This window comes from Harpia harpyja, chromosome 8, assembly GCF_026419915.1.
Source record: "Harpia harpyja isolate bHarHar1 chromosome 8, bHarHar1 primary haplotype, whole genome shotgun sequence".
NCBI lineage: Eukaryota > Metazoa > Chordata > Aves > Accipitriformes > Accipitridae > Harpia > Harpia harpyja.
Window position 1 is genome coordinate 6,298,497 of NC_068947.1, and position 18,199 is coordinate 6,316,695.

The 18,199-nt window shown below is 35.9% G+C and overlaps 1 protein-coding gene across 20 annotated transcripts in view; it reads right to left on the reverse strand.

Moving 5' to 3' along the window:
* The window catches only part of DMD (dystrophin), a 1,317,358-nt gene that overhangs the window by 606,167 nt on the left and 692,992 nt on the right, over window positions 1-18,199 (reverse strand). For all 20 annotated transcript variants that reach the window (XM_052795054.1, XM_052795067.1, XM_052795065.1 and 17 more), the window contains one exon: window positions 6,582-6,732. In XM_052795054.1, coding sequence (XP_052651014.1) covers window positions 6,582-6,732 — 151 coding nt within the window. The remainder of the gene's footprint in view (window positions 1-6,581; window positions 6,733-18,199) is intronic.

Here is an 18,199-nt window from a genome sequence, read left to right on the forward strand (position 1 = left end):
TTAAACACTCATTCCCCAAAACTTCCAAGACGCAGTCAGATTAACTACTCTATTTATACCATGGCAAAAGCATTAATAAATTTGCTGAATCTGAAGTGTATTATCTGTACATGCCACTATTATAAATGTCCAGATAAGCCCTGAAAGTAAAACAAATTCATTAGTATGAAAAAATTGCATTCTTCATTGCCTTTATTTTTTGTACACACACAAAAAAATGCTTGTGAAATGCGTATAAAGCTCAGCCTCATTCCCAGATCCCCATGTGCTAGTATTCTATAACCACTTGAACTGGTGAGGATGAATCCCCCAGTGAGGCAGTTACAGTCAGGTATAAGGAAATTTGACTGATCCAGTCCAAGAACATAATTTTCTCCAAGACAGAGAAAAAACCCATGTTTATTCATTCTCATCATGAATAAAAATTACATCACTATGCATCTATGTGTCCTAATAGTTATTTCAAAAAGTTTCATAATGAAATGTTTGAAAGATGCATCCTAATCAATTACTTACAAGATTTAATGCGGTTTCCTGAATAAACAATGCCAGGATTTACAATAAAACCTAAATATAACCTATGAATTGTCATCTAATGGTGCAAGAGTAGGCAGAACCACACAAGCAACTTTAAATTTATTATTTCTCATAGCCTTCAGACATTTTAATGTCCCACTACAAGTAGCAACAAATTAATTAAAAACTTTTAATAGGATACAGTAAATTAGGAATGAAGAATAATGTAGGACCGTGTGCAGTAGAGAAGAATTAAGTAACTGATATAATTATGAAATAATACTTCTTATAGCTTGACATGACAAGAAAATGTTTTTACTACAAATTCAGGATAAACTATTTTGATATTCATCACTTCCATTAGTAGTAGCAAAAATGGTGAGGAATCTTTTAACAGTAAAAGAAAGTTTTTAGGAATTTTATATAACTAGAAATGTATTACTTATAAAGATTACAGTATTATTTAATATTTTGCTTGGCATAAGAAAGAAGCAGTAACTATTTTACTAGGAATTGTGATATCCTTCCCTTATTAACTGAAAATGAAATCTTTCCATTGCTATAGCACTTCAGTCAAGAAAGGCCCATGAAGTTGTTTTTAAGATGACCTTAAACCAGAAAAAGAAGTGTTTTGCTCAGTTTGGGCCCAGGTGTCTCATGCAGAGCTCACATATATTGTTTGAAACATTTCTATTGAGACTTTAGAAACTATGGACAAAAACCTGAAATCCATGGGATATTGCTGTGTCTAGGTTTTCTTTCTTAGGGGCAGTAGCACGCTGCACTCAGAGGTGTTTGATAAGAGGCTGATATTCAGTAAAAAGAAAACCCGTAAGCTTCTCTGAATAAATGATCCAGTCAATATGTAAGAAAGAACTGATGGCATTTGTGTAGACTGGCTATCATGTTTAGAACATTTCAGTGCTTAGTTCAGAACATTAATCAAAGTTCTAAGCATGTGTAAAATTGTAAGAAGAATATAAAATAAAATAAAATAAAATAAACAGTGTAGAATTTGTTTTCAACATAATAGCAAGGGATTGTCTGCTTTTGTTATTAACAAAATATTAGCCAATAATACATTTCTGCTAGATATATATCCTTCCAGATATGCCCTTGCAATATGAAGGACATTGTAGTATGTACCATGATCATTCTAATTAAAGAGTTCTCTAAACCAATGCTAAATTGGTTTCTCATTGATTCCACATTCTGTATTTTCTATCTCTTGTAGAATCATTAAGCAATCATAGACATCTCTTTGATGAGAAAGAGTATTTTGCCACATTTCTACTATTTCTCTGAAAATATTTCATAACACCAAAAAACACTAGTCAAAATTGAACCAGGTGGAACAAAATTGATCCAAATGGAACAAAATGGAACCATTTGAATCTAAATGCAATCCAAACTGGAACAAGAAGAATCAGAGATTATTGGTATAACCTTTATCACTTAGTAAAGCAGGAAATAAATCTAAAATACAAATTCTAAAAGATGAAAGCCACAATTATTATATTAAAAAATGTATTTTTACAAGTTTTATATTTGGGGGGAAACTGAGTAAACTATCCACCCACTTACCACTGTGTTTTTGTGGTATGAAATAATACGTGGCCTCAAGCACTGAAACACTTTTTTTCTCCCATATCCTCTGATTCCATTTGTGCTGTATTCCAGAAAGAACTGTTTAAATTTAGTGCTTATTAAATCATCAATATCCATATAATCCAATTTAGATAGAAAAGAGAGAAATTATTAGCATGACTATGACTTTCAGCACCGAAGCCTCGATTCTTTATATCTTTTTACTTTAAACATCTACAAGACAAAAATGTGACATTCCTGACATTATAGTGCAGTAGAGAGAAGGTCTAGAGAAGGCATGAGTCATTCACAAGCCTTTTGCAGGCTTGGAGAAGTACTCCAAAATGTAAATGCTGGAAAATTCAATGTATGAACAATTTAAGAGACATCTGTAACTTACAAGCAATTTCTATATCCACAGTATCCTCAGAAGGCTGAGTATAATTAGCAAGGCCACCACTCAATAATTTCAAAATATTACTGATTATTTAAGGTACTCTGTGAACTTAAAAAATAAACATAATAACCTTGATATTTATACCTGTAAATGAAAGTAAATACTTGAGAAATTAATATATTAGCAATATTTTTGAAACAATGAAATTATAGAAAATAAAGTCCAGCCCTTGCCTGTTTAGTGGGAAGTACCCATCACTGACCAGTCACAATAGATGGACATCATGAACACAAAGAAATTGTTTCAAAATTCAGACCCAGAACCTAATTGTTTCACTATTAAAAAAAACGCACCACCTAAAATAAGAAAATAAAGTTAAACTTGCAACCCAAAAGTGGATACTAAATATAGACTGCTTAGCAATTCTTAATACCAGTGTAAAGAACAAATATTCTGGATGTTCTATATTTTTTAAATAAGAATACTATTTTTAAATTCTCAGGTAACGATTCAGGAATGTAACTTGACAGTCTAGTTCTGAAACTGTTGAAGAATTCCCCTTTTTGTAGCTGTCTTTTTAGCATTTATCTATGGCACATGAACACACACCACCCCCACCCCCCCCAACTCTGTTTGCTTCTTTGCTGCATATTAGCCTGGAATTAATTTCCAGTACAACCTTTACTTTTTTTTTTTTTTTTTTTTTTTTTTTGCATATGAAATGGAGTGTAGATTGGGGCTGCAAGGCAGACCACAAGAAAAAAAAAGAAATGACAAATTTTAGCTAGATGATTGCAAATGATATTCTAACATTCAGCCATGGTGAGATCCAACCATAAAATACAGCACCTGAGCTATCTTGATGATGGTATGGATGGTATTTCAGTTTGGATAATAGTGTGCTATTTTGAGAACTCATGTTCTAAAAAGAGGAATAGGCACAGGAAATAAGAGTCAAGTTGCCTAGCTATCATATGAAAGCAGATTAGAAAACTGTGGCTTTAGTTTACTAAATGAGATCCAATAGGGAAAATGACTGCAGCCTATAAGAACAGAAGGGGATAGACATCAGGGAGTAGATAAAACTGAACTACAACTCAGTCTTGGCACAAAAATAAATAAACTAAGTGCAAATGCAGGAAGTTGAAGAACTTAAAGTCACCAAGCATTAAGGAGTGAAGAGACAGAAAAAACTTTCAGTCAGAATAATGAAAGCAAAAAAAAAATCTTTAACTACTTTCAAGACAGAGTTCAATATGTTTCAAAGGGATTATATGATATGCTATCTGTAAAACATCCTTTTAAATCCTGTGTCTCCTAATCATAAAAGAAGTCAATTACAATTTCTTAAAAACTGAAATGTGGTATTTCTTTTCAACACCACAAGTCCTGCTCTCAGTCTTAGTAAAAAATTCATAATAAGAGTATTTAAGTATTCATGACCTGAAATGAAACAACTCTATTATTAGGTTTCATTCACTTTATATATAATGCATAAATGTTGTTTAATATCATGCCATTGTGCAGCAAAAAGGAACACACCTCCCCTCCCCAAATACACCTGAAAGAATGTAATTACCTCTTAACCTATATTAACATAATCACCTAATCATACTGTTGACTGTTTCATTTTACATTAACATTTGACTCTATGTATTTACTGAATGTTAATGAACACATTAATCTTTACTTTTCCAAAGTAGTCCTATATAGAAATAGTATTACACATCTGAATATTTTGTATAATTTTTTTCTAAAAGAGTTCCTCATTGAATACGAGACTATTCACTTGCTTGTGAAAGCATTTTCAAACAAATCCTGTTAATTCTGAACATGGTTCACTAAGCAGCAAGATCTCATTAATGAAACAAGTTGCTAATCTAGTAAATCAAAATGCTCAGCTGTTTTGACTGTTTACCTAATGGAAATTCTAATGATGTCTTGTATCAGCCTCACAGAAGCCTAACACTTTTCAGACAAGACCCAGCAAAATAAAGAAAGAACCAATGAAGAGAATGGGAACAACGCAACTTCAAACTAAACATTCTTTCACAACTAACATTGGGTCTGCATTCTTGAGGTTAGTTGGAATATTTTCACACTATGTGAATTTTCATTAGAAAGGTAGTTTTGTCTGTTGTACTGAATTAAATGAAATGTTTGAGAGAGAAATTCATGAGTTCCTGAGGTTTCTAACACAAGGGAAAAAGGAAGAAAGAAAAAGCTTGATGGACTGCAAAAAGAAAGTCTTGGTAGAAATCCATTCTGCAAACATATGTTCAAAACGTTCTCATATATTGCAAGAGAAAATAACAAATGGACAACAGATGAGAAGGAGGCTAGGTCAAAGGGAAATGTAAAACAAAAGCAGTCTTCTACACTGAAATCTAACCTTCTGCATAACAAGGCATTATCTCAAGGTCTTTCAGTGTGATGTTCAATTCAGTATGAACTTCCTTCTCAATGATGACAAGAAAATAATGTTTCTAATCTGTTGGGACTGTGAAATGTGCTACACACCCAGTGCATTTATAACATCTATGATACATCTTACCTTGGTCTGGGTACTCTCAAAAATCAACCTCTTCTCAGAGAGAAAATACTGTTTTAGAAGGGTTAGAAAAAAGGAGACAAACACTTTTCCCATGGATCCATTTTTTTTTTTTCTAAGTGCTCATTTGAAGCTGCTCAAGGGTACCAGCATAGTACTGAGAAGGGTGATGGAGCAGAGACAAAGCAAAGAAGAAAGGGTAAGGCTTTGTGACACTGTATTACTATTCGTCACATAGATACTCATGTCTTACTTTAGTATTTTATGTGTTTTTCAAAGAAATGCAGAAAACTGTGGGACAGAGAAAGGGAGACAAAATTTTGGTGAAAATACACGAGCTCTGCCTACCTTTTACATACACAATAAAGAATATCTTTAATACCTTGATGACATTCTATTTTGTCAGCCAGATCTTACACCTCTTCAGTGTTCAAAGTGTTGATAGTCATTTGCAGAAAAATATTTACCTGCTATTTTAACTATTTCAGCTTAATGTATTACTTAAGAGTTGTATCTTTTTTTTATACTTGCACCGCATGATCTGGTTTGCTTTTCAGTTTAGCAGTTTTACAGTCAAGAAATAGCAGCCTAAATCTTAAACAGGTGGCTTTAAATATTAAAATTCAAAAGACATGATTTTAACATTTTTAACTGCAGGCCAAAAAGTAGATTAGTGTTGCATTCAAAACAAAACTGTGCCTTTAATATTAGATAGACCTAACTTCTTTCAACCTGAAATCCAGTAATTCAATCCAACAATTCAAATGTACAAATGCCGATTAGTTTAACAGAACTTTTTTCTTATGCACAGGTAGTAATTTATAACATGAATCCAGAATTTAGTCAAGCCATGTTATTCAGCTGAACCTATCAACTTGCAAAACATCAGTTTAGAATTAATTCTTCATACCTATTACCATTTCAATCATACAAGAGGGAAATGAAATAAACTACCAAGAAACTAGAGTTATTATTTTCCTTACGATGCTCAAAGAGCTTGTAAGATGAAAAGCATACAAATTGGAACTGGACACAGAGGAACTAAGTGGCTATTCTGTCACACTGCATTTAACAAAAAGCATCCTCAAGGTTCTTCGATTAAAACATGAAACAGGCAAAATAAGCAATAGTTGCAAGACATAGTTCATGGAATATCTCTTGTACAGCTCAGTGGTTAATCACATTTCTTCCACAAGATTTTAAAGTTAAGTCTGATACTTCTGCTGGTCATAAGTATCAAATGGAAATTAATGAGCACTTTAAATAAAGACCAAACAAATACGTAACTATGGAAGTACCACAATATACCATGTTATCCTATATTTTAGTTCTTTAAAAAATTTTTTTTTGGAAACAAACTAGTGAAAATTCTTAGTTAACAAGGACAACAGATATATCTGACCAAAATTGCCAGTGGCCACTCAACACCAGAAATCGTCCTTAAATGAACTGCAAAACTATGCAGAGTACCCAAACATGCAAATTTCTAATCGCTGCAGAAAAACAGGAAATGGGTTCATCAAATCATACCTGGAGAAACTGGTTGGTTTTTGCATGACCCACATCTCCAGCCTCTACCTGTGCTCTCGACAGCTTCTCTTCAGTTTCAGTTAGCCAACGATTAAAGCTCTTCATGTCACAGTGAAAAAGCCGCCACTTTTCCAAAGCTTTGTCAAACCGTCTGCAAGTATAAAAGGAGATGAAATAACTACCTCGATACTTTATTTATTGACTACAGAAAAAAAAAAAAAAAAAAAGAAAAATAATAATGTTGGATGCCTGAGGTTAAATTTGGTGTGATGTTGATGGCATCCTGTATTAACATTTCTAACAGTAATACTGAGTGGAAACATGGTAGCACTTCTGAACGGTGAAATTATCATTAAGCATATGTGTCACAAATCAGTGTCTTATCAATTTTTTAATCCTTTTCAATGTTTCAAATGAATTCCATGGTCAAAACATGTTTTCAGTTTACAGCTTTATTAACCCACACTAACTCACATCATAAGTGCAACACCCACAGGGCCCAGTGTAACTGGGTATACCCCTCTGTCAATATACTTAGATCCTAGTGTGAAGAAAACACCAGTGCCGATAAAAGGCTCCTAACACACCTTAGTAATTTGCTGTAGCTACCAACACTGCAAACAGTCACTGCTGGCTAACATACAGGCTGTGTGTTGTGACAATACAATGATTTCTAGAGCCCTTTTCAAAGGGAAAATAGCTTAAAAAATCTGTGATGCATCTGACCTACCATATCATAAGACAAAGGATGAAAAAACAGTAGACAGATTCTTAAATCCTTACTTCCCAAATTTAGTCCCATGTTCCTATTATGATTCAAGGAATTTTTTTTTTTTTGGTAGAAATATGAATTGTAATATTATATACAACACAGATGCAAAAGACTATTATTTTTAATGGAAATTGCTGTAGTGAGAGACTACCCCAAAGGATCCCAGGCATATACTGCAATTCTGCTCCAGTTTTACTGAAACTCATTTTGTCTGCCTCTCCAATGGATACAAATGTCCATTTATTATTATTGCAAAGGAAATGCAACTCCCTTCAAAGGAATTTCTACTTGTATTGTGTAAAGGGACCCTTTATTAAACCCTTTTTTCTATATAAGTTTCACTTCAATTTGAGTATTTGAAAAAGATAGTTATGCAAAAATTAAAATTCCTGAAATACAAGGATGATTGAAACAAAATTAAAATATTAAAAAATAGGGGTTTGTACAATAAGCAAGGATGAAAAAAATTACTACCACATCTGCAAGTCTAGAGTCCACTACATAAAAGACCATGTAAGTACTTCTGGCACTTTGGGAAGATCTAATCTGTTTTTGTCCAAAGTGACTGATTGATCTTATGGTTCAAGATCTGTTTGCCTTAGCAACTGCCAAGTACTAATGAAATGAAATGAAATGAAGACAGGATTTGGGGGTTTATTTTGCAGGTGGCCTATGTCTTAAGGAATTCAGTTATCCTATGTTTTGGATTGGTGTCAAAATATGATCCCTAATCAGAGATTAGCTAGAATGTTTTGCTAGCAGATCATCATTAAACATGCTACTGTTGTTTAGTTTAATAATCCTCCTTTACAGGATTATAATAGGTTTCAGGGTGTACTTAAAGGATAAAACCAAAGATGCTCAATTATTTTTCTAGGAAGTAATCTGGTTCTGTATGGACAAACTATACAATTGTTTGAATGTTAAAGAGTTTAATTCACCAAATAAAATCACATTATCAGGGAATACAGACCATCTCTTCCATTGTACTGATAATTTTTCTTTTTTTAGAAGAAAAAATGTAAGGTTTTTTTCTCTTCTATTGGCTATATATTCCCACCTTTGTTTTCACATTTAAAAATCTTTTAATACCATACAGTATGAATAGCACTATATCCATTCATAACCAACTACAGAAGGATATATACTTTTCCCTGGACCTCGTTTTATGGTAGACAAAGAATATTTATTTTGCTGAACACACCTATACAGAGATGCAGTTTTCTTACTTCTAACATACTGCATATGGTAATCACATTTGATGAATAATACGCAAAATAGTGTTGGACTAGCAAGCAGTGAAACGGAGACTTTGTGCTTAGTCTGTTACATTAACTATAAGATAGAGAAAATATAAGGCATAGAAACCCCCCACAATTAGCAATCTATGAGAATTTTTTTGCTTTTTAAAAAGCATTTGATCACAGAAAGTAGTTGAGACAAAAGTATTCCTTGTACTGTTCTACTAGGTTGGTCATAAGATGCTGAAGGAAAAATAATAATTATTTAATTAAAACCTTTAAAAACACACTTTAAAAGAACAGAAAAGACTTTTCGGAGTCTAAATTCTGCATAGAAGAGTAGTCCTCTAACTCTCTGTGAATCAACTCTTTTTGTTCCTCAAGCAGAACTTGATTCATGGGCCCTGAGGTTAATAGCTGCTAAACACCAGAACCTTTATTTGATTTAAAAAAGAATAGTTACTGCTTAGTCCTATGCAGTCCAAACTTGCATTCCAAACCACTCTAATAAATGACAATGTGTTCAGTAAATTTCATTGGAAATGGACACAGACAAACTATCAGAATAGATCAGGTAATCTTTATTCTATCGATTTTAATATGGCTGCATGTCTGATAAAGCCATGGTAAAGGAGGTGTCAGAGCTCTGCACTCATTGACCAAATGATCAGTCATGACATTAATAGTGATGACAGATAAAAATGGAGAAAGATGCAGCCTGGGACAAAACAACACGTCATAACATTCAGAATAGAGAATCTTACCAGCTAAAACTAGAAACTATTTAAGAAAAAAAAAGGCATAAAGATCAAAAAGTAGTTTATGTAAGGACTCCCCTAAGCCTTTATGGGCTGACAGCTTCCCACAGAAGCTGACGTAAGTCTCTCTGCTCCCTATAAATTCAAGCTGTAGTAAGGTTTTAGTATACTGTGAAGCTGTTATTTAAATAGCATTCTCACAGATTTCATTTTGGAACCCAGTATCAACCATCTCAGAAATTGTTAGAAAAGACCAAACACAAAATAACCAGCGCACAAAACCTGGGTCTACTTAAGAATGAAAAATAGATACAGAGATTTATAGTAATTTCTACACAGTAACAGTTGGTGGAATATTGCTGTTGAGGCATCAAACTGAGTACTAGAAAACATCCTTCAAGAATAAGCACAGCTCATGCACTCAAAATATTTTTGTTGAATACATTAGGGAAAAGTATCATTTGAAAACCCATTTTACAAAAAAAGTGTTATGGTAATCAAACATCTACACTGCTATAACATCTTATACCACTGTAACTTTCTTCTGTGATCTGTTCCCCTTCGAACAGTATAATCCTCTTGAGATGCTTAGGCATTTGTTTCCACCTTTACCCTATCAATTGTGTCCTTTGCATTTTTCTCTCTTTATCAAGCAATGCCAGCTGGAGACATCGCAATTTTCAAATCACTGGCTTGAATGTGGTCTACTTCTCATTACTGTTACGAAACCTAACCACAATCACAGTAAAAATCTTACATAAGTTTAAATTATGTTCAAAGAAATACATTTAGTTTCCTAGTTAATGTTTATGATCCCTCTGCTTAGCTGCAGATGAACACAGGAGTTGTTCAAGATCTGCCATGTGTGCTCCATTTGTTAGCAATATTGTAAGCAAACAGACTATAGATCCAGTTAAAAATTGTACTCACTCACCTAACTTATTTATTAAAATGACAGTGATCATTCATCATGCTTATCATATTTTATTTTTCAAACGAGTCAAACCATAACTGAAAGGCACATTATAATATTTTTTTTAACTACCTTACTCTGAATTACAAGGAAAAACCTTATTTTACATTTAAAAAAATCACCTAGAAAATAAAAATTAAAATCCATTTCTTTTGGTCCAGTATGGTTTCTCATTTTGGACACTACATTAAAACAGCTTTCCTCCTGCTCCTCACAAAATGACATTACTCTTCTCAGCATGAGGAAGTTTATCAGCAGCAAAAATTCAGTAGGGGTTGATATTAGTATCATTTCATTTGCATTCCAGCACTTGCAAATTGAATCTCCCATCACTCTCCACTCTTCCTCCCTTTGCTTTGGCTAACCAGAGTTGCAAGGAGAAGAAAAGAGAAAAGTTGCAGTGAGAAGATATGTATATTTAAAACTTAGAAATTTATATACTAGTGCTTATTGCTCATGTCCTAATAAAACTTCTTACTCAGTGTAATAAGTATAAACCAATGTTAAGCATCAGTAAAAAAGAGAGGAAATTTATGGACAGGAAAATCCACTAAAATTCAATGCTCTTTCAGTGATTAACTGTACTTAAATAGTGTTACAATGATAACAGAAAATGCAGTTGTTGCTGCAGCGGCAGGTGCAGGTTCATTTGAAATGGGGGGTGAAAGGGGACATCACCCTGCAGCTTCATGCTCACAGTGTGTGTTATGGGACACCCCTCCTGGGTATACCTGAGAGCTTCCCCTGCCAAATCTGTGTATTACAACCTTTGACTCACAGTACTACTTCAAAGAGCTTTTTAAAATTTTAAAACCAAAGAGGCTTTTGTTTGTTTGTTTTACCATTTGCAATCCTGTTACCAGGTGGCAAGTTCAAAACCCACAAAAGGAGCAGGCTAATTAACTACAGACGTTGAGCAGCTAAGTTGCTGAGGTCTTGGCACAGCAGAATGTACATGGTAAAAATTCGTAAGTGAATTCATAAAAGAGCAATGCTCTGAGGACTATGAAAACTTAGAAAGACTACGGCTGCCTCAGGAAACCCCAAGCACACAATGTGGAGGTTAGGAAAGTGTCATTACAGGCCTTGTGATTTGTATATTCTTATCTAGGGATCCACCCTTGTTTGCTGTTAGAGACAAGTCACTGAGCTAAAAAAACAATGTATCCATTCATCTGTATCTTCATCTACAATAATCCCTTTCCCTTTAACGGGCATAAGTGAAAATGGTGTGGATAGTAGGTGACTGTCTGATATTTGGGCAATATTTCCTCTTTGATGTGTCCTCCTCTCCTGTTTTTCTTAGCGAATGCTGGAGCAGATACAAGCTGGCACCCTGAAGCCAAGCGTTAGGTTCCATACGGACTCCAAACTAGAATGTATGACTTGTATACATTGCAAAGGGCATAAGCATTGTACATAAGCTGTGACACTTCGTGAGGTAGCCTTATTCCTCTAACTTGAGTATGTTAGAGCTGACAAGTGAAAACCAAAGGGTACACCAGCCTAATTTTTTTCTGTATGCACTGACACTCCAGCAGGGAACGTGTTAAGCAATTGCTTGAGGGAGCGATTTCCTTTTTTCCCATTAGCATGTAACAGATTTATTTTGGCTCTGGAAAGCAAGAAAGCAAAAAAGCAACTAAAGACAACTGCTGAGGTAATATGCAGGACAATTTACATTAAGCCATAAAAATATTAGTGCTTTCATTCCTTCAAAGATTATCACTCTACTAAACCTTTAGACTTGACTTGCTATAAGCAAAATTCAATATTCCTTGGTAGTATTGTATGTGATATTGCACAAAGATTTACAGATGCCAATTTGGATATGCTGTCAGTGGAACTCTCTACAATGGGATTGAACTTGATGTTCCACGTCCCAAGGCTGCCATTTTTAAGAAGTCATGCAAAGGTGGAAGGAAAGACCTTTGAATACAGGAAGGTCACAAACAAGAGACGGTGTGCAAAAGGTTATTATTGGTTTGTTGTTGTAAACCAAATCTTCATTTTGCATCTGTGTTTCAATTAATTCCTTGATATTTTGATAACATTCCTTGATAAACTATGAAACCCACTTCTGCGATACATTCTGCTTTAGCAAAACTACACGGCCTGTTGGCCCCCATGAAAAAGAACACTATTAGTTATAAACTTTCCTAAAAGTCATGATTTATGTAATGGAAATTATTATTGTTAGAGACAAACACTCTCATTCATTATATTGCAAAAACATTCAGTAAACTTCATTTCTATACTGTTGCTAAACAATGTACTGTAGGATTATGCTAATATTAACCTACAAATTATGCAATTTTGTCAACTTGATTCAGCACAATTAGCACCTTGTAAAAATACACAAAACATCAAAGTAGTATAAATAATTATGTATTAGTATGTGAGAGTATTAACTTTAATACTTAAGGCCATTCTTACAGATAATAAAAGAAGAAAACTTTTTTTTGTCAAGCAACTTCTACAATTAAATTGCTTAAAGAAACAGCTAACCCATTTTCAGAGGTTTTGATGTTTTCATTTTATTTCACAGAATTCATGTCTTTTGAGTGCTTAATTTATATTTAATTTACATATCCTCTCTGCATTTGGACTAAAAGTGATGATCTCATTTTAGACACTGCTACATCTAGATCTTGCTCCCAGGTTTTGCTGTAGGTCCATTCTGGGACAAGACTGAACTGTACTTATGCTATTCACCCCCCTGTACCCTGCTTTTCACCCACAAAATAGCAAATGATCAGAAATAAAAAATAAACTGCAACCAAAATAACCATATCAATGCCATCCATCATTACAAAATGTAATTTCTCTCCTCTTCCCAGAAAGTAGGTTCTGCAGCATTACATATAAATTAAAACCATTATAAATTACATTACAAACATTTTTATATCTTGAATTGTATTGATTGTATTATTAACTTGCCCCAGTGGTCTGCAACTCAATTTCCCATCATATAGTTACTGGTATCATACCATTCAGTGTCAATCACTGTACCAAAGACAATGACAATTAAATTGGCTATGAAAAAGCAAGCTCATGTCAGTCATTGCTGGTTTTAGACATACAAATTCATTTTTATGAAGCACGAGAGACCAATAAACTTAATAACCATTTACAATTAATAATTACACAAAAACTTCATTGGGTTCTAATGGATGCCATGTCTCAATAGTGTATAAAGAAACACTCCATGTAATTTATAAAACATACATCATTCTTCCACACTAAATAAGGTTATTTACTATGCATATGAATTTGAACTCCAAAGTTCCACCTTTTTTTTCCTAAAAAGTTCCACCTTTTTTTTTTTCCTAAAAAGTTTTCCTTCATCAGAATACAGATGAAATGATGTATTTTACAGAACTTTGCCTAGACACCTGGATTAAAAGCAGGTAAGAACTTTTCCCCAGAGAAAATAAAGAAGTACTTGATTAATTGTGACCTATGTAAGAGTGGTATATTGCAACTCTCTTATACGAAATAAATTATTAATGCAATTGGTAATAAAACTACGAGTTTCACAGCTTGCCAAAGTGAAACTATCAAAAATCGCCATGATAAGAAAACCCTAAATCAAACATTTTACCTGAAAAGAACAGTGGCTCAATTTTACAGAAATCCAAACTAGTATTTCTGCCTGCATGCAAAGGGTATGCACACATTTCATCCTCACGACGGGTGACAGCGTACACTGCGCTTCTAGCCAGGATGCTCCAGCGAATTATTATTACCCACCCTACAGTAGCATCCATCTGATAAAATGAATTATGCGTGAAAAATCGCATTCACTTCTGACTATCTGTCAGGGTGCTGTGCCCCCCCCTGCCCCCCGGCTCTCCAGGCTCCTTCCCCCACCTCAGGGGGTCTGGCCTGCTCAAGGCCAGCTCTGTGGTGGCACAGCAGCGTGGCCTGTCATCAGGCTTTGGTGAGCCCAGCTACCTGGCAAGAAACGACTGTGAGAAACCTCACGTGGGTTTCAGAGGCTTCAGAGCCATATTTAAGCTCAGGCCCTGACTTGGGCTACTCTGCAGGTACGCCCACAGCACACCCTGCTCACTGTGCCCGGCCTGGCTCTGCTGCCCACCTCCAGGCATGGTGGGACCACTGGGAGAGGTCCCTAACCGGAGTCCCCTACCCCAGCCTCGCTGCGCCCTGACACCCTCAAACACCCCTTCTACCCAGCTCCAGTGCCCTTCTACCAGAGCCTGAAGCCTCAAACGGCCCGCACGCTGCAGTCTCAACAACACGCAGAGCAAATATTTCCACGATCTTTCAAAATCCCCATACCTGTGACTCCAGGACGGTGGCTAGACGGTAGGGCAGCCAGCACAGAAGACACGGCCATGTTCTGGCAAGGGGCGTCAGCCTGCCCAGCTGCGCCTGCGTCCCACAGACCAAGCGCCCATTAACTGCTGGAGCACACGAGACAGGCTCCTGGGGAGAGACTCTTCCAGGCTGCTTTCATCTGAACTGAACCCAGTGCACTTTTCAGATTCCTCAAACTACCTGCTTTGGGTTTGTGTGGCGGGCTTTTGGTAGCAGGGAAGGGGCCGCAGGGACGGCTCCTGGGAGAAGCTGCTAGAAGCTTCCACAGCTCCAAATTGGACCCGCCTCTGGCCCAGGCTGAGCCCGTCAGCCACAGTGGTAACACCTGTGGAGAACAGATTTAAGAGGGGAAACCTGCAGTGGGGAAGGAGATTGGGATGTGAAACTCCTGTGCAGACACCGAGGTCGGTGCAGAAGGAGGGGAGGAGGTGTGCTGGGGGAGGTTGATGCCCCTGCAGCCTGTGGTGAGATGGCAGGCTGTCCCCCCACAGCCCATGGAGGGGAGCGGGGGAGCAGATGCCCACCTGCAGCCCGGGGAGAGAGGAGCCCATGCCGGAGCAGGGGCATGCTCCCAAAGATGGCCGAGCAAGCGGCCTCATGGTGCTTTGCTGCCGGCTGGGCTTAAACCACAACACTACCATCATAATTCATAAATAAAAAATTCATTTCTGTGAATTCACGGGCCGGAGCGTAAGTATGTGTAATGCAATATTGGAGGTATATATTATAGGATGTCCCCTCAGTATTCCCCTGTAATTACTACAAAGTGCTTAAATCCTACAATTTCCAATGACAGAATTCTTAGTTCAACCTGTAATAATATGTTTCATGCTCCAAAATTGTTCTGTTCAACTATTTTCACTGCCTATCTCAAAATCCCCCTACAATGGTGGCTTTAGAGCAGAAGGAATAACAGAAAACTGATGATATCAGTTAATGCTGGCTGTTGACTCCCGAAGTCTGAAAGATGTTATTTATCCTGTTTAAGGTGTGGCAGATGTGTACAGAAATATATATACTGGCATAAGAAAATCAGACTTCCTCATTTCACTGAAAATCATAGCAATAACAGAGTACTTAGCATTATCTTCTTAAAATATTGATGCCTATATTTGCCGTAGGCATTTTTTACCTTTTAGAGTTTTTCAGTCAGTTAAAAGCCTTCTGAATAAGTGATTGGATTTTTTAATAGTTTACAATAAAATTTCATTTAAAACACCTTTTCCCTTTCATTTGGAAAGTTCACTTGAGATGAGAAACCTACATCCAAGTAACAGTTACTAGGTCTTATTGTAACAGTAGCATATAGTAAACAGATCTATTTTTTTGAAACTAAAATGGTGATGAATCTCACAGAAATGATAGGAATGGGAAAAGCAGAGACAATTGTATTAATAGATAAGAGCATGCATCATACTGCTAACCAACAGAAAATATTTCTCAGTCATAAAGAGCCTGTTCAGATAAAATCCTTTACAGTATCTTTTCCATGTTTAACAAAAATATCTTAAATAATTCAGATTCCAGTTAGTACAACAGAAAAACGAAAACCTCTACTATACACAGAAAGCATGTTTTTCAGTACCATTAAATCTTGATAAGTAGTTTTAGAGTGGTGACACTTGAAAACTTGCTTTTTACCTTTGACTACTGTGAATGATTATCTACTGCAGTTAAATAAAGTATTTGCAATATTCAGGATAAACGGGAAAATACAATGCATTCTGTGGAAAAGTAGCTGAACGGTAGAGGTTACCATAACATTGGCAACTACTGCCATCTAAAAGCTCAAAAAATTAAATGCGGTGGTTATGAGGGATTTTATATATAAATATATATATGCTAATTATATGTCTTAATTTACAAAAATAAATGTTCAGAGTATTATGTATATTAGTCTTGCGAATAACGGAAGACCTTAAACACTGTCAATTATAACTTAGCAAGCTAGAAGTTCTTCATGAATAAATTGCAAAAGCCATTTTGGCTATACCTGATTGTACTACTGGTAATACAGAGAATTTAAACAAAGTACAGCTGCCTAAAAGGGTCAGTATCATGAAGTTATTATCTATATTCTAAATAACATGAAGTAGAGCACAAGCTGCTCAGCAACTTGATAACTTAGAGAAAAATAGAAGAATAATTGCTTTCACTCTCCCTGTAAAATTATGAAGTTAGAGACTAAAGACCTGAGCAAAGTGCCTACATGTTATTATAAGCCTAATGAACAGTTGCCTTGTCATTTATTTTCAAGTTAATGTAATATAGTCCTAGAAAAATAAGACCTTCTAATGACAAAACCCATGTATTCTTTGGTGACCTGGAAATACATTTGCTCATAAACTCATTTCCTCTTTATGTTGTTGATTTGGAGCATGTTGACACTGATACATTTTCTGGATTACATAATTGTGTTTATCAAAGTAACAAATCACTAAAAGAATTTAATTTCTATACTTTGAGGGTGCTTTAAAAGCAAAACTCCTTCCCTTCAGTTTTCCCATGATTGACTGTATGCATCTGTTTGGAAAGTGGAGTCTTAATGTGTGTGGTACATGCAAGGCAGTAAAGAATCTCAAATGTATTTTCAGAGCAGCCTGCCAGCCCTACCAATTCTGGCAGCAGACTACTGCTTTTAGGCATAATTATTGTTGTACTCTTTTGAGTGGCGATTTATCAGGTTTTCACGCTCTGGCAACTGGGGTAGCCTAGATGTCCAGGAATCCCTGATGAACGGCTACAGTGTCTACACGGACTAAATTTACCGCATATGGACAGCATATATTGCAGTGGCACCTTGACCCTAGGTTTCAGATCTTCTAACTGAAAAACAGGTGTGTAGACACAGAGGGTCCAATTAAGAGGTAAGAAATAGTTACCCGTATTAGCTCAGTCAACCTATGATTTGTAAGATTATAATCTTTCAGTTTATCATTTACTAACTTTGTTAATTTATTTCCCAAATCATAATTTAATTCAAGCTTAGTTCCACCCCCATCCTTTCCTTCTTACTTGTCCACTATGCACCTATGCAGACACTGAGGTCAGCACAGAAGGAGGGGATGCCCTTGCAGCCCGTGGTGGGATGGCAGGCTGTCCCCCCCCAGCCCATGGAGGGGAGCAGGGGAGCAGATGCCCACCTGCAGCCCGGGGAGAGAGGAGCCCACACTGGAGCAGAGGGATGCCCCCGAAGATGGCCGAGTGAGCGGCCTCATGGTGCTTTGTTGCTGGCTGGGCTTAAACCATGACATAGGGGTAGATGGACAGAGGTGCAAGCAGCATTTTCCCTGGAAACCTATATCATTAAGGGTTTATGGTATCTGTAATTGGAAAAGATTACTTAAAAGAGAGGCACAAAATGCCGTGTTTGACATTAAATAATCCGGAAGTAGGACTTAGTTATCCAGCATTACACATACATACACTATATTTCTTATTTAAATGTACACATATATCTTTATGTATACTATCTTATCATATATAAATATATATGGATACATACGTACACACACGTATATACTGTACTA